The 23,085-nt window shown below is 40.8% G+C and overlaps 1 protein-coding gene across 1 annotated transcript; it reads right to left on the bottom strand.

The window, feature by feature from the left end:
* Window positions 1-445: 445 nt before the first annotated feature.
* Window positions 446-22,239, bottom strand: LURAP1L (leucine rich adaptor protein 1 like). Its single transcript, XM_062599885.1, has 2 exons — window positions 22,008-22,239; window positions 446-1,191 (listed from the first exon to the last, which is right to left on the bottom strand). Exons 1-2 carry the CDS (start codon window positions 22,206-22,208, stop codon window positions 817-819), a joined length of 576 nt encoding a protein of 191 aa, XP_062455869.1. The 5' UTR covers window positions 22,209-22,239; the 3' UTR covers window positions 446-816.
* Window positions 22,240-23,085: the final 846 nt, after the last annotated feature.

The raw sequence follows: 23,085 nt of genomic DNA, 5'->3' as shown, positions 1-23,085 counted from the left end.
GATTTTTGGCCTAGAATCCAAACTATTAGAATTTGATATTCTGAATATGGAATGCTGTCCTCTTTTTTTTCCAGATACGCACTGTGCCAATAAGGCAGCAAGTTCAATGAAGATGCAAGGTAGTAAGCAGACATGAAGCACACTCCTGCAGAGCTTCTTGGAGTACTTGGTACTCACCACTTCAGGACATCAGTAAAACTAAACTTAAAAAATTTAAGTTTAAGGTCATAAAAGGACAAGTATGTAAGACCATCCATGAAGAAAAACTCTACACAGAAAAGTTTGGAAAAGTTTTTACTCCAAGTGAAAACAGCTTAAATGGATCAAATATCATTGTTTACAAAAGGCAGTATGATTTTGCAGGTCAAGATTCAGACCTAAGGCTGAGTAACAACAGTGTCTTTGGAAAGGCAAAATGTGGTAGTCAAGAAAATTTACCACAACATATGGTTATCAGAAGACATTTTATTGCCAACCAGTACAAAATTAACACGCTCATTCCACAATGTTTCATTTTAAAACTAAAGCTTTTCCTTCACCACTTTTAAAAACTTGTAAATACAGCATTATAAAAAATTAAAACAAAATAAGAAAAATTGCAACAATAAATTAAGAAAAAAGTGGAGGAGGAGAAGAGAACTCATCTAGGAGAAAATGTGTTAGGAGGAACAGGAAAGTTCTAAAATGGAATTGAAGTATGTTTTTCTTGCAAGAGAAGTTTGGGCTTTTTGCACATGAAATAAAATAGCAGCAAAGAAAAAAAAGATAAATACAAGTGCACATGTGTCCCACTGGAACTTTTTTTTTTTTTTTTTTTTAACCAAAACAGTAGTACTCATCAGACTCAATTTTAGGATGCTTATGCAGGGGTTGTGAGTCCTCTAGAATAGAAGAATCACTGAATTGGTCAATATCTGAGGGGGTTTTGTGACCAGGTACATCATCCACTAACGTGTCCAAGTAACTCCCCACTGATATTCCATCTAGTCCATCACTACAGTCTTGTAAACTGTTGCAGCTGCCCTGGAGAGATGTGTCCTGACTTTCCAGCAAGCTGCACAGGCTACCACTCAGACTGCTACCTCTGCTGGCAATAGCCTTCTCTTCAATCATCCACTTGATTGACTCAATACTTTCATTGATGACGAGTAGCTGGCGCATAAGCTTGACATCTGTGGCTCGGAGATTAACCTACAAGGCAGAAGTGATTAAAAATGTTACTCATTCTTTTAAAATCAAACTTTAAATAGTATGCTGAACGCAACTGAGGAGTTTAAAAAGGGTACTTTCCACATCTAGAGCAAATCTATTCAAATAGTTAGAAAAATATTTTCTTATATTATACTTTCAGTAAAGTTCAAGTGGGGATCTGATCAGACTACATGCATCATTAATATTGTACTTATTTTATACCAGTCAACTATAAGACTTGTGCACATATTAGTACAATGCTATTGGATGGAAAAATGTGCTATTACCACTCTTTGGAGTAGCCTTTTACTATGCAGAGAAACAAGATACAAGCTTGCTTTGCTTATAATTACTGTCAGTTATTTAGCAGATTCAGGCAGCATTCACTCCAAATTCTCCTTATTACAGCTACTTGAGTAATGCAAAGTTTTCAGAATGCATGATTTAGGAAAAGGCTCGCAGCACTTTAACACTTGTTCACACTACACCCAAGTTTGTGTTGCAAGTTGCAGTATATATGAGAGTTAAAATATAAATATCAATTGATTGGAATTATAAATTTCAAATATAAACTCCAGTCAGATGGAGGTTATGATTTCATGGTCAAAAACTTGTTATAGATAACAAAGACTGGCTATTAGAAAGACATAACTGAGTAAAAATGCACAGTAAGTATAATGTTGCAACTTAACTGTGCTGGTTGATGCACATAGAAAGAAGTTTTTATGGTAAGGCACGGAAGACTGTTACAGAGCTGCATTTTATAAAAATAGCTAAGTGAACAGTTTTAGTTAGACTAACTTAACAGGGTACTGTTTTATTCAGTGAGATTATACACAAAGGTAAAGACTAAGCATTTTATTTGTTGATTTTCACCCAGAAACCCAGGGTGATTGCTGGCAAAGAAATTTTGAGGACTTCCTGTTTACCACATGAAACAAGTGAAAATACTGAAAAGGTAATCAGAGAAACTGAAGATGATTCAAGGTTTATCCACATGGTCAGCTGCAGCCAGCAAGAAGCTACTTCCAACAATAATGCAAACTTGTGAAACAGTTAGCAGTTCTTTGAAAGCTGTCTAGTCGTACATACAAGTGTATCTGAACTGAATCCTGACGAAATAATGCTAGTTTGACTTAATCAAGTCTGCAGCCCTTTTTGATAGCACCTCAGAACTAAGAGTTTGACATGACAACAGACACTCTTCTAGACCTAGATGAATAATTTTGGCGTAGCAACAATATTGTACATGCATGTTTAAAACCACTGGGAAAAGGTCCCATTTATTTCAAATGAACAGCTCATGGAGAAATTATGTATAGCATGTTACTTGTGACATTGTCACATATTCTGACGTCCCTTAATTGCAGTAATCAAGAATATGGAGTTGTCACGCTAATTGAACTGACTTACTATCCGTATTTAGAAAATACTTTCACTTACACAATTTAAATGCATTTCTCTACAAAAATCTGTGCGCCACAATGTCTGATACATAGACTTATCAAATGCTTTTTTCCATAGGAGACTAATGTCTTTCAGACTATTAATTCCAAAGAAAAAGACAAGACAGTATCAAAAATTTAGTTTTTTCAGTCAACTGAGAAATAAAGGAGAAAGTAAATAAGATCTGTTATGCCACACAATGGACATTTTATGTTATTTTTCCTGTCCATAAGTACTAATCGGAAATACAGCATCTGTGCTGTTCGTTCACAATGGACTGGAATGAAATCTGCATTCTGAGCAAGCAAGTGCTCTATCCGGTTTTGCCAAGAGTACTATTTGAACATGGATCTTTCCATACTTTAATGCCAAATTCTTCTCAATACCCTGAATTATGCACACCTGACACAGATATTAAATAATTATTTTGTTTGTTAGATAGTTTAGAAGATATTTCAAGCTTTGCTAGTACCAGACTGTTTCTCTTACACATTTCTAATCTCCTCCTCTAGTCCCCGAAATCATCCTCATTTCAGTATCACAGGATTTAACTTAGCTGGTTCAGTACTGTGCGAAACAGCATTACCATTCATAGTTTTAATAAACCTGACAAACTACTATTGTTTCAGATCTGAAATTTTGAAAAATGCATTGACCATTTCCCAACACTCCTGCTCAAGCCTCACCTTCCACTCCTACCCATTAATCACTCTATACCATTTGCTGAGCAACTAGACTGCTACTGTGACAGCAGCAAATTACCCCACTTCTCAATTGTAACTATAGACTTCAGCAACTTCAGTATGTGCAAGTTTGGGAAATGCAATTTCCCAAAAGGCTGATCAAGAATATGCTTAACAGAGATAGCACCAACAAGCCACTAATGAAGCAATCACTTTTAGACAAAGTGGACAACTCATGTATTTCAGAGTCAGTTCACAGGAAACCATTTCTTACTCTAAATACTCCCACAGCTTCAGAAGTTGTGAAGAACAGCCTTATTACGAATAATTCTTTGCATTCCTGATGACTTGAGTTCTCCTCCTTCCAGCTACCATTTAGTCACAAGTCTGTCTTACAGAGAGTGTGATTTTCCTAAAGCAAACATTAAAAAGTGGCCCACCGAGTGTCATCTTTCTTTAAGAAGGCTGACTTCATCTGCTTGATAACATAAAAATGTTACTATGGCATTTCTTGCCTCTTATCTACTTCATTCCAGAGACAATGACATTAATGTCTGCTCACTTGTGTAGCTGCAGCCAGTAACAGTTGGGGAAGATGATCCAGTTAAACTGACTAAACACAATATAAGCTCATCATTTTTGACAGCTCCATTTGTTGTGCACAGTAACAGGTGCATTTCGGAAATAAATGATTCATGTCTAATATAGAAATTTCAAAACAGTTTTTGCAGCTGCTTTGAGTTAAAAATAGAGAACAGCATCACTATAGGGAAGGTATGTATGAGTATGTATCAGTTCTCAGCACAAACTTGTCTCATACAGTGGAAAGTAGTTTTGATGGAACAGAAAAAAATTCTGATTAAAGGCTAACCTTATAGGCTGCAGCTTTTAGTTTGTGCAGTCACAGCAGTGCAGACCCCCACTAAGCATCTTAAAGTAAGCAGATAGTCACAGCAAGAGGAATAATAAAAAACTGTAGTGGGAGCAAGAATCTTTCTTTGGAGCAATGCAGTTTGGTAGCGTAGCAGTACAAAACAGGTTAGTTTTCAAGCACCATGAAATCTTCAATCCGGAGGGGATGGCTGGCCTAAAAGTTTCTTAATGCCTCTCTCCCTTCCCCCTCTTATATTAGCTGTTCTAACAACATGTTTCTACCCATACCTCCATAAGCCTTGCTTATAGTCTTCCATAATCACCGCTGCAATACCATCACTCTATACTCAAGTCATCACGTGACACTATAACACAATTTACACACACACACACACGTGTACTAACATACACAGAGGTATTTCACATTATTGCTACATGCAAAACCTTTTCAAAAAGGTCTTGATTAGGTTAAAAGTTTTATTCAAGATGGATAATGACTAGAGCAGTTAAAGGCAATTATCACTTCCTGATAGTCACCCCAAACAGCTGATAGAGTTGTCCTACTCTGGTCACTTTCCTTTCGGATCAAAGTTGTACTTTATCTGTTCAGACTACGGGCAAAACAGGCTTGTGTCTTCTTACTCTATATTCTGAAGACATAATTTCCAAATATCTTAAAAGACAGTGGGTCCTCTTCCCCTCCAAAAGTGACAGAGCTAAAAAATTCCACTCATTATAACCTTTTAATCTGTCAAAAATGTCTGCAACACTAGTTTCCTTTTCCAGCTTGCCTTCTTTTAGATTCCTAGGATCACATGATTTCTTTTTCTTAACTACAGGAAATCTACAAGGATATTAATGGTAACTATAAAATGTGGCCTGTGGAAAAGATATTCCTATGTTTATATAAAAGATACTAGTTTCATTTTTTTCCTCAGCACCTGTATGTGTGTGATGTAACATGCTCAATAGTAAAAGGAAAGGAAATGAACAAACCTGTGTAAGAAAATATTTCCTTCACGACAAATCATTTAGCCAGAGCAAGTGAAGTAAGTTACTGGGACAGGAAACATATTTACAGTCTAATGGATTCAAGGAGTGACTTATTTAGCTCAGACAGGATACACTGCATAGTATCCATAGGGGACATCCACACTGGGATATCAGGAAAGAATCCCAACACCTATGTAGGGCTGGTTAGTGCGGGACCCGCATTTCTGAAGCGCTTTAATTTTAGACAGGTATTCCACAACAACCAGAAGTTGGAAAGATGCAGTAGCAAAATGTGTCTCACAGAGAGCAACTCAGAGGTGCAGAGCATGAGCAGAAGGGAAAGAGCACTTACAGGTTAGATGAATTGGGTATTGCAGCCAGTTATATCTGTATCTAAACGCTACTGTACCCACCTGTACTGATTATTTTCCAATTTCACACAAACTCAGTCTTTCCATGCCAAACAAGCCTGTGTGACTAACACAGTTTAGAAGCTTTAGTGTTACTGACATTTTCCGTTCTCTAGGGTGTGTCAGACAATTTTCCACTTTCTCATGCTATTTCTTCTATTTCCCATATTACTCAGTGTTATTCAGCTTTACAGTCACTCACCTATTTCTGTCTCCCCATTCTATTGTTTTAAAGGCAGATTAGCAGTTTTCCACAGAATAATGAATTCCATGAATTCATCACAGATGTAACAAAACATTTTTAACAAACAATATGCAATATAATTTGTTTTGAATTGTGAGAAGTACATTTCTGAAGAATCTAAGTTTACTCCACTTTTTTCCTGTATCACTTTTCCTACTACAAACACTGAATATCAATTTAAAAATAACTAAAATTTCTTTACAAGGAGAGAGATGCAAATGTGAAAAATAAAATAGTCACAGAATCACAGAATGCATAAGGTTGGAAGGGACCTCTGGAGATCATCTAGTTCAACCTCCCTGCTCAAGCAGTGGTCACCTGGAGCATGTTAGACAGGGTTGCATACAGGCAGGCCTTGAAGAACTACAGAGAAGGAGACTCCACAACCTCTCTGGGCAACCTGTGCCAGGGCTCCGTCACTCTCACAGGGAAGAAATTCCCCCCCCCCACGGTCAGGCAGAACTTCCTGTGCTTCAATTTCTGCCTGTTGCCTCTTGTCCTGTCACTTGGGACAACTGAAAAGAGTTTGTCCCCATCCCCTTGACACCCTCCCTTCAGGTACTTGTACACATTGATAAGATCCCCCCTCAGGCTTCTCTTCCCCAGGCTGAACAGGCCCAGCTCTCGCAGCCGTTCCTCACAGGGCAGGTGCTCCAGCCCTCTGATCATCTTCGTAGCCCTACGCTGGACTCTCCCCAGTAGCTCCATGTCTCTCTTTTGTACTGGGGAGCCCAGAACTGGATGCAGTACTCGAGATGAGGCCTCCCCAGGGCTGAGGAGAGGAGCAGGATCACCTCCCTCCACCTGCTGGCAACACTCTTCCTAATGCATCCCAGGAGACCATCAGCCTTCTTGGCCACAAGGGCACATTGCTGCCTCATGGTCAACGTGTCATCCACCAGCACTCCCAGGTCCTTCTCTGAAGAGCTGCTCTCCAGCAGGTCAGCCCCCAGCCTGTACTGCTGCATGGGGTTATTTCTCCCTAAAGTGCAGAATCCTGCACTTGCCCTTGTTGAACCTCATGAGGTTCCTCTCTGCCCAACTCTCCAGCCTGTCCAGGTCTCTCTGAATGGCAGCACAGCCCTCAGGTGTATCAGCCACTCCTCTCTGTTTGGTATCATCAGCAAACCTTCTGAGGAGGCACTCTGTCCCCTCATCCAGGTCATTGATGAAGTTGAACAGAATGGGAGCCAGCACTGAGCCCTGGGGAACTCCACTAGCCATTGGCCTCCATCTAGACTCTGCGCGACTGATGACAACCCTCTGAGCTCTGCCTTTCTCAATCCACCTCACTGTCCACTCATCTAACCCACACTTCTTGAGCTTGCCTAGGAGGATGTTATGGGAGACAGTGTCAAAAGCCTTGCTGAAGTCAAGGTACACAACATCCACTCTCTCCCCTCATCTGCACAGCCAGTCATTCCATCATAGAAGGCTATAAGATTGGTTAAGCTTGACTTCCCCTTAGTGAATCCATGCTGACTAGTCCTGATCACCTTCTCCTCCACGTGCTTGGAGATGACATCCAGAATGAGCTGTGCCATCACCTTTCCAGGGACTGAGGTGAGGCTGAGGGGCCTATAGTAGCCTGGGTCCTCCTTCTTGCCCTTTTTGAAGACTGGTGCGACACTGGCTTTCTTCCAGTCCTCAGGCACCTCTCCAGGTCTCCATGACCTTTCAAAGATGGAGAGCAGCCTGGCAACAAAATTCGCCAGCTCCCTCAGTACCCATGGGTGTATCCCATCTGGGCCCATCGATCTGTGAACATCAAGCTTGCCTGGAAGATCTCTAATCCTATCCTCCTCAACCAAAGTATAGTCTTCCTTTCTCCAGATTTTCTCTCCCATCTCCAGGCTCTGGGATTCTTGAGGGCTGCCCTTAGCAGTGAAGACTGAAAAGGAGGCATTCAGTAACTCTGCCTTCTCTGTATTTTTGTCACCAGAGTCCCTGCCCCATCCAACAGTGGGATCATATTTTCCCCAATCCTCCTCTTGCTACTGATGCATTTGAAGAAGCCCTTCTTGTTGTCCTTGACATCCCTTGTCAGACTTAATTCCAAATGGGCCTTAACCTTCTTTGTTGCACTATAATAAACTGATTAAAAAATAAATTAATAAAATAAAAAATAAACTTCCTAGTCATTGAAAATGTGGAATTATTTGAGGAAATTTCATCTTATCAAAACTTAGTGAGCAGCTACAAACAGCATACAAAACTCACCATCAAACAGATCTCAGACAGAATACACACAGGCTAAACAGATCTTAAGCAACTGATTTCAAGTACCAAATCTGGAGCATGTGAATGCAAGCGTAACTTTACTGAAGTCACTGAGCTAACTATTTATAACAGGGATCAGTATGGTCACACAAATATTCTTTGTTGATTAAGCAACTACCACAAAGCACGAAAAGCATCCCTTGAACATTAATGGACTAGCAGTAACTCAACACCATGGAGTTAAAAAAACAAAAAAAAACAAAAACAAACAAAAAAACCATTCTGCTCCCATTTTGCACTTGTGTAAACAAACCTGTAAATGACAGAAGAGTCAAAATTCTTCTCCTTCGAACTACGGGATGCAGAATGTAAAGGGAATAGGTTGTGCATAAGCTCATCTTAGTTTAATTAGTACATAAGCATGTGCATGAGTAAACATACTGCCTATTCCAAAATTGTCCCATTCCATCAGAACATTTGCATTGTTTTCTATAAATAATCAAGCCACTTCAAGCAATATTTCAGGATCAAGATAAAAAAGCAGAGTGCCTACTCTGAATTCTGAACATGAACACAATCTTCAGCATCACCTGTCAAAAAGCCAGAGTGTTTGTATGACAGAGGGCAAGAACTCAGCTGAATTAACTGTCCTTAGCTAGAAGGGATCATCTACATACCAGTGACACCACAACTGACAGTGGGAATGCCCCGCATCCACTCCACTGCAGAGTCGACTGACTTGAGATTAGATCATGCTTTGCAATAATTCACCCTAATCAAATCAACTTGACACTGTGAGCACTCTCGTTTCATCAGTTTCTTAATATGCATATACAATGGGAGTAGTAACCTGGGATACTAATGGGGGTAGTATGCCCTGGCTTTCTGTCCTGGGTGATTTACCTCACACTGACTTATGTAAAACAGACACTTTCTGTAAATTAAGTCAATAGGGGAAAATACCTAGATCAATAGCTTTTTTGCACTTCATTTTCTTTTCAGCATAGGTTTGTATTACAATGCATTGTTGGGATACATTTCCCATTTCTTGTGTTTAAGTTATGATAATTTTCCAAGAAATAGGGAGCACATACAAAAGCTACATTTATGGGATCTATAGTTGATTTGCAGTTGCAATTTGCTGATCTCTTGAGCAAATTACGTTGGCCTTTCTCAGCTGCATATCTATAATGACTCATGATAAAAACATTTTGGCAAGTCACAGAAGCAGTCTTGAGTTACTTTTTGCCTTCTTTTGCACAAGAGATTATTTGTAGTAGAAAAAAAGATTTAAGAATACACTGCGAGGGAAACTGGATTTATTGTAGGTAGCTTTCATTTTTACCTTTTAACATCTCATTCCTCTCTAAGACTCCAAATCAGTTAAAAACCTCATAGCAGATTTTTGGGCACCATTCACTACAATCACCTAAATCCCTGCTGAAAATGAGCAGTCATTAAGTTTTCAGTTTGTCTGCCTGCTTGACCCTGTTAGTTTGAAGAAAGGCTCTAGCCTGACCATGATGTCTTTTCAATCTGCTGCACTTCCAAAGCAACCATCTGCTGAATGCTTGTGACAAGTATTTCTACAGGTCCTTTTGTGAAGCTTGGTAACAGTATAACAGCTTTGTGAACAGAGTTTAACTAGGAAGGAGAGACAGCAAAGGGGAAAAACCATAAAATACTAAAAGTTTCCTTCTGTAAACAGAACTCTACCTGATGCCAGAGAAAGAAAAAGCACCTAGAAAAATCACAAAACCAAACACTTAACTAGCATGAGGGAATGGGTAGATGAAATCTGAGCCACTTCCAAAATACTCACGGGGCAGAGCAACGTGAAGAGATAGCAAGTTAACTCAGTGAGCAGGGAGTCTTTTAATGAAGAGGTTTTACAAACATTTTTTGCAAATATATGAACAAAAAATTGTATCAGTATAGTTATGTTCTGGTATAGTAAATTATGATATTAGTGATTCACTTTTCTGTTTCATCACTCTGTTTTAATGTATTAATTAACATACATTTATCAATAAACATGTTAATTGATCCCCTTCAGACTGGACAAGACAATACACACCAACACCATCAAATATATGCAACTGTATTATTTCTGTAATTAAAAGGTGGACCTCAAGACTTTTTTGCCCTGGCATTTACATGACCTTTTCTGGCATGCCTACGTGGGCGGTCTGCCATTTCCACTAATACCTAGCAGTACCTGGATGACCAAGATAAATAATTCACTCAGTAGGGTACCAAAAGCTTATTTTGGTTTTAAGGGTTATACTGTTTGAGGTATCCTGTATGCTGAAGTGTAATACAAAATTCTCAGGGGGAAAAATCATTTTATTTTCACTGTAAGAAAAATACCTAGATTTAAATACCGCGGATAGCTACCATCAGCAGAAACATTGCTAAACACCAAACACCAAGTACTGGGAAAGAATAAAGGCTAGTTAATTAAGTCCCTATTCCTTCATTCCCCCCCCCCCCAAAAAAAAAAAAAAAAAAAAAAGCTAAATTAGCTCTTAAAATACTGAAAGACCACAGAATTCAAGTGATGAACATGCAAGCTCAAAAGGATGAGTAAATATAAAGGGAAGCTACCCGTTATTTTAAAACCCAGTTGAATGAACATTCAAGGGCAAGGTGAGGAACTGTAGTGGTTTGAGAAGAGCAGAAAACTTCTAATGCAGTATTTTTACAAACATTCCTAAATATCACACAGCACTGCTCTAGAAGGAACATCTGAGCTTATAAGCATCTCCTATGACAGAAGTGAAAATGTCCAGAAAAATCCATAATATGGACCCACAAGCACTGACAGACATAATACCACTAGAAGCACTTATGTCAATATGCAGTGGCAAGAAATGGCTACTGATGTCAAAAACCATTATGGTAGCTGGTCCGTCAAAAGATCGTTAGAATGTATTTGGGTAGAGTCAGAACACAGGACATTGCTTCCCAACCAACACTGTGCATCACTGTGGCTTAACAGCATATCTAGATTTATTTCAGTGGATTTATATATACATATATATGTATCTACAGACATATATGTATATATATGGCTTAACTTGCTGCATTACATAAGTCTGTCATGACCTAAACATGCTCTTAAAAAGGCATGCTGAAATACTGGAGAAAATACCTGTTCTTTTGTGAATTAGGTTAGGTGAATGAGGACTCCAGCCTTGCTCATCCCTCTAAACCTAATTGGTTTAAATATTAACACTGCATAAGTATGCTCAAAAGCATGAAACTGAAGTGAAAGACCACAGGATTGGCTTACAGATACAACCAAAATGTGAAAATGTTTTTACCTAGAAAAGAGTGAATCTTAACTTCTTAATTTAAGGAAAAGAGACACTTGTTTTATTCATGTCAGAACAGAGATATGATAATGTTAATACTGGGGACAAATCTGAACACTCTTAAAATTCAAGTCTGGTTTCACAATACCACTAGAGACACATGAGATTCAAAAAGCTCAAATGATTGTCTGAATCTCCCCAGAGTTCAAAGTGGAATTCTGTTTGTAATAATTCTGTGGCCCTGGAGATGAGCCTGCTAGATTAAAAAAAAAAAACAAAAAAACACACACTTCTAACAATCTAATCTTTACTAACAGCAAATTCATCCTATTTATTGAAGGTTTAACTGAGTAAGAATTAAAAGGACGTTCAAGTCAACTTTGTAATTATTATTTTCATATTTCCTGTTAGCAACACTTTAACGGAGAGTTACAAAGCGATACGCTGATCATTATTTTCTCTGTGAAAAAAAGGTAGGAAAATGTTTCTGTGCTAAAAAATGTTTTCAAATTCAGCGAATGAAAACATTCAACATCTTATCAAACAGGATTTTTTTAAAAAACAAAAATAACTGTGGGGACTATTAAAAGCTGAGTATTTTCAGATTCATGGGGAAGGAGGGTTTTTATTTTTTAATGAAAGCTTTATCTAGATCTCCCTACTGGTATAATCACCGGATGGTTAAGCTACTATCCATACACAGGCTTTGTGTCAATCAGAATGTACTAGCAGATTTGAGATCTTTCAGATAAAAAGAACCTTACCTATTTCAAGTCTTTCAGCCAAAAATACTCTTCTAAACTTCCAGATACATACAAACAGTTTAGCCCTACTCACCCACTAAGAAAGAATCAACTAGCAGCCAAACTGCATTTGGATCGCAAGGTTAAAAATGTAGACGCAGACAGGAAGCTAGTGCCATTTCAAACAAGCTGAAACACTGAATTTGGCCAGTAAGACTAACTGAACTGGCTACTGCATTCTATACTAGTTGCAGTTTGGAGAATTTTTCTTATACAGACCCTTACAGAACACACTGAAGTAATCCACTCTGGAAGTAACAAAGACATGATTACCCAGGCAAAGTAAAAGTATTTACTAAAAATTAAATAAACAGAAATCCTACACAGAAGGCAGCAGCAGTAATCAATCACAAACTACAAGCTTCCACAGCAAAACCAGGTACTCTATAACAGACCTTTCACATTTGATCCCTCCTCTGATTAATAAGCATAATCTATCCTACTTGGTGCAGATCTCAGCTTCTCCTACACCACTTTTGCTCCTGTCATATTGTTCTTTTAATATAAAAACCTCTTAGCAAAGATTTCTCTATAGCAGACTATTGGGACACTGTGGCTTTATTGTGTTCACCACAGAATATCAATCACTACTATTAAGCAGTTTCCAGTGGTATGAGTAGAAGCGGAAGCAATCAAGGTAAATGGTCACTAATTCTTTCTATCAAGGAAATATTGGCTAGCAAACCAGCTGTGGAGCAGAAATAAGGTGCACGACTTGCACAAAGATGACTAGGAAATGACAAATACGACCTCTGTCAGAATTCAGAGTGACCTGCGACAAGCCAGAACTAGGAAAGGAAATCTGGGCCATAGCAGAGTTGCACTGATCAAGAGAAGCGGGGTTGTAACCTAGAAGTGCTAATTAGTATTCTTTTGAAGTAATACTGTCATTAAACTTCAGAATACAAAAAACAAAGCAGAGGAGAAAAACAACCAAGCAAAAAGAAAGGCCCAAACATCATATTGTTGTCTGGGTCACAATTATTTTTCCCCCGTTCTGCACTGGTGAATGCACAACCAGTTCTTAGTACCTAATGGTCTGCCTGGGGGGCAAACACCAGCTGCAACTCTATTCCATTGTTCCAGTGCCAGAAAACTAACACCAGGCACTAGGGAAGCAAGGGTGCGTACAGCCCACTGGCATTTGATGTTGAACCAAATTAGCGTTATTTCAGCATTTCAGTAGTGCTGGTCTTCTCTTCTGGAGAGGCTTTCCCCTCTGCTCTTGCAGGACTTAAGAGCTTTTTCCCACAAACCACATTAACACTGAACGTGCCACAGTGTACCACTTGTGATGAAAATATTCCAGTGCAAGGGAAAATCCTCCTAAGGTATATGGTTAACCTAATTAATTAATGATTGCAGTGGCTGAAGTAGCTCTGTGAAGGCACTGTGTACTCCTCTCTACCTGTATAGTTTTGTGAAGCCTAGCACAGTCCAAATCTAAACTTACAAGGACTCCCAAAGTTGTCCTGTTTTTTCAGATGCACTCAAATTCTGTTATTTAGAATATTTTCCTAATCAACAAAAGCATTCTTCAGTACTAAACTGCACAAAAAGCACTGCATTATCATTTTTATCTAAACATTTTTGGCTTTGTCTAACACAGAAAACAGTCCTTATTAGTAGCCAAACTTAGAAAATAAAATCAAAGTTTGCGATGTGTTTAGAACATATACTCTCTAGGCACTTCTCCAAACCTATTTGTCAGTCTTCTCCCTGAATGGACTATAACTATTCCTTTTGTTAATTTTCTATACAGGTAGAAAACCGACGCAGGTTCTACTTTTGCTTACATAAAAGTCTTCTAGCAAGCACTCACTTTAAAGACAGTAAGATAATAATAACAATATCTTATTTGTGTCAAGCGTATGCCCTGACTTGTAAAAAATATATCTTAGTTACAAAAAGCAACTCAATCATTTCAAACAGAACATTTGTTTAAATCACTGGGAGATAGAAGGAAGATGGAAAAAAGATACATAATGCAGATAGGAAAGAAGGAAGAACAGTTCTGCTTCTATTTTTCTATCATGTGGTCAAAACATGGGCGCTTGGAAATACTTAACCCATTTGTTACATTATAATTCTTGGATGCAGATCTCCTTCATAAAGAGAGGGCACAGAGTAGTGATGTAGTGACATGACTCTCCTTCTGGAAACATTTTAGTTATGAACGCATCTGGTATTTAATAACAGTGAACAAAATTATAAATTAAACCAGCAGGGTGTTTATAGAATTTGAAACTGCCAAGCAGCAATTTAGCACTGCTTTATTGGCACTAATTACTTCCACTTCACCTGGCACAGCACCCAGCAGGGCCATATAGTATTGCAAGGAGTTTATTTTACAGCACAGCAAACGTGACATTCAGATAACTTTCCATAGCTGCTTAGCTAGTTTGTGTTTCTTTTTAATTAACAAATGTGTCATATTGTTCCCTTGACAAGCCATAAGCATTAAGAACTGCCAGGTTGGCAAGGAGTGACAAGATGGATTAGACTGCTAAATACTGGGTTGCATAGCTGTGCCTGCCATTCTCCTCACTGTACTTATGGAGGCTCTAGGAGAAGCTGCGTTGACTAACAAAACATAGAAGTTAACTTTAGCATCTGGCATAAGTGTGTGTGTGTACACTCACTCACTCTATATTTTATGGCGTCCTCTTCTTACTTCTTTTTAAAAAAGGAAGAAAAACCCCTCTGGCACAACTCTGAGGGGGGCATCTTTAACCATACTTTCTTCCACATGCTCATCCTCATATAGAAAGCCACAGAGACTCTCTGCCTGAACATTACACATACTTGAAAAATAACTGACCGTTAAAGTCTGCTTCTGGATTTGTTAAAACTTTTACCTGTTTATTCAAAACTTACATGTGAAGTAGTTTACAGACAAAATGAAATCCCTTTCAGTTGATTATAATGAACACTTTTCCACTACAGTCAAGTATCTTATGAAGTTAACTGCACAGGTATGCTGCAGACTAGCTTTTCAGATCACAGAATGATTGAGGTTGGAAGGGACCTCTGGAGATCAAGGCCCTGCACAAGCAGGGTCACCTACAGCATGTTAGATAGGATCGCATCCAGGCGGGCTTTGAATATCTTCAGGGAAGGAGACTCCACAACCTCTCTGGGCAACCTGGTCCCCTGCTCTGTGACCTTCACAGTAAAGAAGTTCTTCCTCATATTCGGACAGAACTTCATGTGGTTCAGTCTGTGCCCATTGCCTCTTGTCCTGTCACTGGACACCACTGAGAAGACCCCCCCCCTCAGGCTTCTCTTCCCCAGGCTGAACAGGCCCAGCTCTCGCAGCCATTCCTCATAGGGCAGGTGCTCCAGCCCTCTGATCATCTTTGTAGCCCTACCCTGGGCTCTCCCCAGTAGCTCCATGTCTCTCTTTTGTACTGGGGAGCCCAGAACTGGATGCAGTACTCGAGATACGGTCTCCCCAGGGCTGAGGAGAGGGGCAGGATCACCTCCCTCGACCTGCTGGCAACACTCTTCCTAATGCACCCCCAGAGACCATCAGCCTTCTTGGCTACAAGGGCACATTGCTGGCTCACAGTCAATCTGTCATCTAACAGCACTCCCAGGTCCTTCTTTGCAGAGCTGCTTTCCAGCAGGTCAGCCCCCACCTTGTACTGGTGCCTAGGGTTATTTCACCCTAGGTGCAGGACTCTGCACTTGCCCTGTTGAACCTCATGAGGTTTCTCTCCACCCAGCTCTCCAGCCTGTCCAGGTCCCTAAAAGGCAGCACAGCCCTCAAGTCTATTAGCCACTCCTCTCTGTTTGGTACTGTCAACTAACCCACATTTCCTGAGCTTTCCTAGGAGGATGTTATGGGAGACAGTATCAAAAGCCTTGTAGAAGTCAAGGCAGGAAACATTCACTGCTCCCTTCTCATCTACCCAGCCAGTCACTCCATCACAGAAGGCTATCGGATTGGTTAAGCTTGATTTCCCCTTGGTGAATACATGCTGACTACTCCTGACCATTTTCTTTTCCTCAATATGCTTGGAGATGACATCCAGAATGAGATCTTCCATTGCCTTTCCACAGATGGAGTGAGGCTGATTGGTCTTTAGTTTCCTGGGTCCTTTTACTCCTTTTACTACCATTTACTGTTAGGAAAAAAAAAATATGAAAAGATAGCAGTGCAGTTGTTGGCCAGTCACCTCTGGTCAACATATGCATTTTGTATTGTGTATTTCAAGTTTTACAGTTCATACACAAAGGTTCTTTAACTATAGTTCACTACAAGTATCAACATAAAACTACGGCCTTCTGCAAATTTCCTCAGGAAGTTTTTAATCAGTTTCAGAAAAGTCAGTTTAAGTCAGTTAAACCAGATCTCTGCGCAGATAGGATATAGCTTTCAATAAGACAGTGCTTCTTTTCAACACAAAATTGACTACAATCAGATTTTAAAACAAAAATTCCGTATCTCAAATCCTTCACCTACCCTTGAAAAAAAAAAAAAAACAGAAAGGAAAGTGTTGTTTCAAATAGGGAGATATTCAAGCATTTAGATCTTTTACCAAGGCACTGCGTGATATTTGCCAAAGGATATGTTTAAATATATATGAAGCTTGTTCACCCCATCCTTCTGAAGATAGTCTTAAAAAGAGGAAAAGCTTGGCAAAGTTCTGTTACTGTAATTAAGTTTCTATTTTTTTTCTTGCTAGATATGATCATTTTCTCTAGGGATTAATCTACACGATTTTTAACCAGAATGTCCGGATAGCACTGCATGATCTGCATTACATCACAAGATTACAAACTCTTCCACTACACCATGCAAATAGTGTGCTCTTCCACTACACCATGCAAATAGCATGTGGGAAAAAAAAAAAAAAAAAAAAAAAACCTTTTAAGTGAGAACAAAGGTTACAAGCTTTTTTCAGTGAACTTCAGGAGGACCTGGGAAAAGGTCGCTTTATTCCTCGCTGTATTCCTTTTTCCTAGCACCAAGAGGAGCCTCTTTTTCAGGATTCATTGGGTGACTAGGCCTGCCTGGATGCAACCCTGTTTAACATGCTCTAGGTGACCCTGCTGAGCAGGCAGGTTGGACTAGATGATCTCCAGAGGTCCCTTCCAACCTTACTGATTCCATGATTCCTCACCAAGGAATCAAGCTTAATCAAACCCTTCTTCACAAGCCTGAGGCTTAGCCACTAGTACTTTTATATTTAAGATTTTATCTACAATCAAGTGTAAGTAAAAATTCCAATTCGGGTAGTAAAAAACCATAATCTGATGCACTCTTTTGCACTGTTGACTAGACACACTGAATCAGATCTTGGCTTCAATTAACTCAGCTGATGTTATCCTACAGAACAGTGAATGTAGCAACCTGGGCTTACAGCCAGTGTTAAAGAGATGTTTCAAGTCAGCTGTTTACTTTCTATAAAGCTTCTTTTCAGGCAGAACCTTAACTGTGTATCTAAGTGAATTTAAACAGAATTACTCCAACCTGTTCCTTCATTTACATGCTAAGAAATATCCAACAGGAATGGGGAAAAGAAGAACTAGCATTTGTACTGATTAGAATTAAGGGCAAATATGTTCATTAACAAGCTCTATTTTTTTCTGCTTTATTTTGTCAGAACTCCATATTAATTAGCCTTTCAAAAATATCTATACCTTATACCAAAACAGAACAGAACTCCTACGGGAAAAGGGGCAATTACTACACCTTTGTCTATATAGCTCTAGCTATACACTCAACTTCTCAGCAATAGAATTGTTTCCATGTTATCACCTTGCTCTAAGAACTGCTGTATTCAGAATGCTCAGTTGGCCAGTTCGAACTTGTTAACACTACTTGATCCTCAAGAGCGTTCTCATTCAAAAACTCATTTGAAAGCTTCAACATGGTTAAGACAAATGCTCCAACACTGTTATCTTTCCTTCTCTTCCAAAATGCAATATGTCTTTTTGTCTGAAACACTTAGACAAAGCACATAACTCATTATGCATAAAGACTATACTGTGTTTATTTCTTTTAGCTTTTGAGATGCAATAAAAAGTTGACTGGGGAAAAATATGGATTAAAAGAAAAAAAACATTTTCTAACAATTTTTTCCTCCTTCCTTCAAGTGTTAAGGAGAATCTTGCTTTGATTAGTTATAGATCTTGAGAAGAAATGATACTTCCTAAGATGTAGTAGCAGTCCAGACTTCAGAATGAACATCATTGCTATTTACTGCAGTGTGCAACTGTTGTAGTGCATGTATTGAATACTGAACTCAAGTAATATACACCAGAAGCATGCTGCAGCTATCAGAAGCTATTGATCAAAAAATGGATGAATACATCTAAAATACCACAGGACAGAACAGTTTAACATTACTGATAAGATAAATTTTGTATCTGGTAGTAAAACATATTCATCACACTCAAAGTTGACTAAAACACCGTGATATGATCCACTGGCAATCACAGCTTGCTTCTCCTGTTACTTGATAACCTTATACTACAAACATTTTCAGGCTCCAGCACAGTTTCCCACCATAGGTTGAGTGGAAAAATAGAAGGTAGAGAAGGTGAAAGAGGCCTGGCCAGGTAGATACACCTCTGAAGAAAGACAATCCATGGGCCTTTGTATATGATGCACGTGACTATGAGCAAAGTCAGGCTTGGGGAAAACGGAACAGTACTCTTAGACAGCAAGATGTAAGCCTGAGGCTTTGAGTAAGCAGATACAGGGTTTCCCCACATCCACCACCCATCTGCCAGGTAGTTTAACTCACAGTCAAAAGCATCATTTGAGTCAAAGATCGGCATGATAGTATGCTTATCTCTCACTATTCTCCTGCAGCAGATGACACACGGGAGGTAATCACTTCTGTAATCCCGTTCATGCTCTTCCAAGTACAAGCACATGGCATCTTGGTTCTTTGTTCATGGCTTTGTTCTTAAGCATTACACATTGGTTTGTCATATATTACATGGCTAGAACAGAACAACTTCATTACATTCAAAAGGACAAACTGCATTGTCACAGAATTCAGTAGTCCTCCATTTCAAAGTGAGCAAAAATTCTACCTACTTCCATTCCTGTGAAATTGAACTTACTCTGTTCACTGGAAAGATGACCTATTTCCTGTGATAAGGCTTGGTATCTGCTCTCAGCTATGGAAAATACATGGATTCATATTGGTTTCCTCATTCTTTACTGTGAGGAGCTGAACAAATGGTATCAATTGAGCACAGAGGTATCTTGTAACAGATAAGAAGTTAGGATGAGATAAGGGAACATAGTTAACAGTAAAATATGTCCTTAGCAGAGTCTAGAGCTTTGGAATCACTATGGTTAAATGCAATAACAGGTCAAAAATACTAATGAATTATCTATAAAATCTCTATCAGATTCAGTTGAAATTGTCAATGACGGTACAGTCACAGTGACAAACATTAGTTGTAGGAAGAAAAGTTGAGCTGCATAATTGCACAATTTGTATGAAGCCAAGTTAAAAAAAAAAAAAAAAAAAGAAGATACCCATTTCTGCCCAAAGTATCTTCATTAATAAAAATGAAAATACAAGGAGACAGTACTGATTAGAGTCGCAGATCAAGGTGTTAGCATACTAACTACTGTCAGTTTTGCATAGACAACTAGAAAAGAGCTTCAGTAATGTTGCTTTGCAGTTGCTTACAGAAAGCTTGCTTCAGGCTTGGAACAATCAGATAAAAAAAAAAAAAAAAAAAAAAAAAAGGACAGACATTTTCACCTGAAGTTCAGTGAACAGGCTGCAAATGCTGGCCTCACAGGGCAACTACAGAAGCCTGTGGTTTTCTGAACTTCTCATTTTGTCCTTTTTTGCATCTGTTTACTATTTAATCAGATATAAACTATTTTTCTTCATATTCAAGCCCTCTCAAAGCTTACATGTATCAGAATCATAAAAAAATATGCTACAAATAGAAGTGAAATAAAAAGAAGCTGGATAAAAAGTTTTGACTATGTTTTAAGACCGATGCATAGAAAATGAGATCAGTATGACTAAAAAACAGATCCTCACATTCAGGATTTTCACATTCATAACAATACAATTCAAACCTGAAGATTAATTTATCTGTTTTGGCCAGAGAAGGGAAAGGAAGCTTACATAGAACACCTTTAAATCAAGCCACATAGCTAGACTTCCAGTTGGAGAGAAACAGCACTATTTTAACCTCAGAGAGAGGTATTGCTCTTATATTGAATCAAGCTGTAGAAAAAAAATGCAGAAGGGAAAGAAACAGATTAAGAACATAACGATTCATTAAGAACACCACGACTCTTGGGAGTGAGGAGAATCCTTTAATGATGCTAGAAATTGCGCAGGAGAACCACAAGATAATTCACTTTTGAACTTTGGATTAGTGAAGACAGCTGACAGCACAAAAAAGATGTTGACAGAGTACCTGTATCTTTTACAGAGAACAGTTACTAGAGAAGTAGTTTAATCGGCATGCACAGAACAGAAGCCAAATGGGAGAACATTTAAACAGACCTCCCATTGCATAGCATGAGTGATGAGTCTAGATGTGAAAGAGAACGAGTCTGATTAAAGCAACAAAGCAGAGAAGCAGTCAAGAATGTTAAGACTGAAAGATGTTCATCCTGAGGACAGTGAGAGGGAAAGTGAAGATCATTACACTGACTTTTCAAGCGTAAAGTAGGTGAAGACTAGACCAGCTTGAAAGTAATCAGTGCAAGGCTCTTCATAACTTCTTTCTCTAAGTAGGCCTGTGTCTAGACATTCGTTACCTCACTTGTTTCCTTTGCATTCCACTGTGTCTAACACCTTTATGTTATGTACTACATACAGGTCACTTTCCAACGATTGAGCAAGACTAAAGCTTAGAAAATAAACATGAAGGAACCTGAAAACGTGGAATTTAGTTAACAAATGAAGTTAAAGTGAGTTAACTGAAATTTCATAGTGATCATTACACTAAAACACACTGAAAGCTGGGATTTGTGAGCACTGCTTAAAGCATACCTAACATTTGCTATTGCACAAGTTCATGTGAATGACCTCTTCAGATCAAGGTCACATTAGGGTCACTTAATTCTCAGGACATCCATTTGTGATTTCCCTTTGCCACTAGCCAGCTTATTACTTACCCTTTGAACCCAGCCACTTTCTGCTTGCATATCTACTGGGATGCAGAGGGATTGATGGTACAGTATTGTACTTGTTCACACAGGATGGGGCTGCTTTCCTAGCTGTAAGTGGCACAGGTCCAAGATAGTTGCATAAGTCATCTCAACAAGATGCCAGCAAAATCCTGATGTGAACAAGATCAGATTCCATACTGTTTTCAAGCAAGCTATGTGGCAAGAACTATGGAAAGAACGGCTCCAAAAGAGCATCTTTTGAGGCCCTGCACAGTGGTTACACTTGCTAATAAAAATGGAAGCCAGCTGTGCTTGCACACCTGAGGTACGCCGCATTAGCCATGCCACATCTAACCACTGCTCACTATCGGCTTGCTGCAAAGTGTCTTCCTGTTGGTGGTTGTATTCTTTTTTTTTTTTTTTTTTTTTTTTTAAGAATGAGGCTAGCCTATGGCATCATCAAAAATTAGTTTCTTGGGACGGTGGCACACCAGGAAGGACAAGCATTTGCTTCGTGACAGCAGGCAAATCGGGCGCTGTGAGGCGAGCACAGCCCAGCCCTGCAGCAGACCGCAGACCCCGCAAAGCCAAAGCCCTCTCAGCCGAGTTACGATCAGTTGTTACTCGCTTACGGGAGCCCGCGCGGGTACTCGCCGCCCGGAGGCCGCCCCAGCTCGGCGGGCCCCGCCCGCCCGGCGCCCCCGCGACTCACCATGTCCTGCCGCAGGAGGTGCAGCTTGGCCTCCAGGCGCGCCAGGGCGGCGGCGCGGCGGCGGTCGGCGGCGGGGCCGGCGGCGGCGGCGGGGCGGCCGGGGGGCTCCTCGCCGCGCAGCGGCCGCGCCAGGCTCTCGGGCACTTTGCGCCCCAGCTTCAGCTCGACGTCGCGGAGGTCGGGCGGCGCGCCGGGCTCCATGGCGCGGCTCGGCGGCGCGGCGCTACCGGCGGCCGCCCGGGCGCTCCGCGGCGGCGCCCGAGCCGCGCAGGGCACCCGCCGCCGCCGGCATGAGGGCGGCCCTCGCCGGCGGCCTCCGCGTCGGGCCCCGCCGGCGGGGCAGGGCGGGGCAGGGCGGTGCTGTCCGGCGCGGGCCGGTTCGGGCGGGCCGGGACCGGCGCTGGCGCAGCCGCCGCCGCCGCGGGCACCTCGAGGCGAGTCATCGCGCGCCGCCGCCGCCGCCACTTTAAGGGCCGCTGGCAGGTGGAAGGGGCGCGGCGCCGCCCGCCTACCGTAATGCCCCGAGAAGAGGCGCGGCACTGCCGCACCCCGCGCCGCCGCGCCCCGCCGGCGGATTGCCCGCCCCACGCGGCGGGGCAGCGGGAAGGAAAAATAAATAAATAGATAGATAAATAGGTAGACAGGTAGATAAATGAACGTTTTCCCAGGCTCTGTGACCCCGCGTCCCTCGCGGAGGAGCGGTTTGAGTGTATAACCAGCGTAACTGCAGCTCCCGACGGCGGGCGCGTTTGCCCGCCGCCCCGGGTACTGCTGCTTCACACCCCCTTTTCCCTCCTTTTCCCTCGCTAAAAGGCAAAGCTCGCTACCTGAGCAGGCAGCTGCGACCCCCCAGCCGGCGGGTCCGGGCTGCGCCCTCAGCAGCGCCACGACCCACCCGGCTGCGCCTCAGCCCCGGGGTGCAGCAGCACCGCACCCCCCACCCCGTCGACGAGGGAGAAAACCTGGGGCGTGACGAGCCCTTGGATGCACACAGACGAAATCAGAATCCTTCCCCTTGCACCCCAGACCCAAGCGTGTCCTAAAAGTCCTAAATATTTTAATGTATGCCTATCTGGGC

The sequence above is a fragment of the Rhea pennata genome, chromosome Z, assembly GCF_028389875.1.
Source record: "Rhea pennata isolate bPtePen1 chromosome Z, bPtePen1.pri, whole genome shotgun sequence".
In the NCBI taxonomy this organism is placed as follows: domain Eukaryota; kingdom Metazoa; phylum Chordata; class Aves; order Rheiformes; family Rheidae; genus Rhea; species Rhea pennata.
The sequence above is the reverse complement of the archived record's forward strand: the minus strand, read 5'-3'. Positions and strand labels throughout refer to the sequence as shown.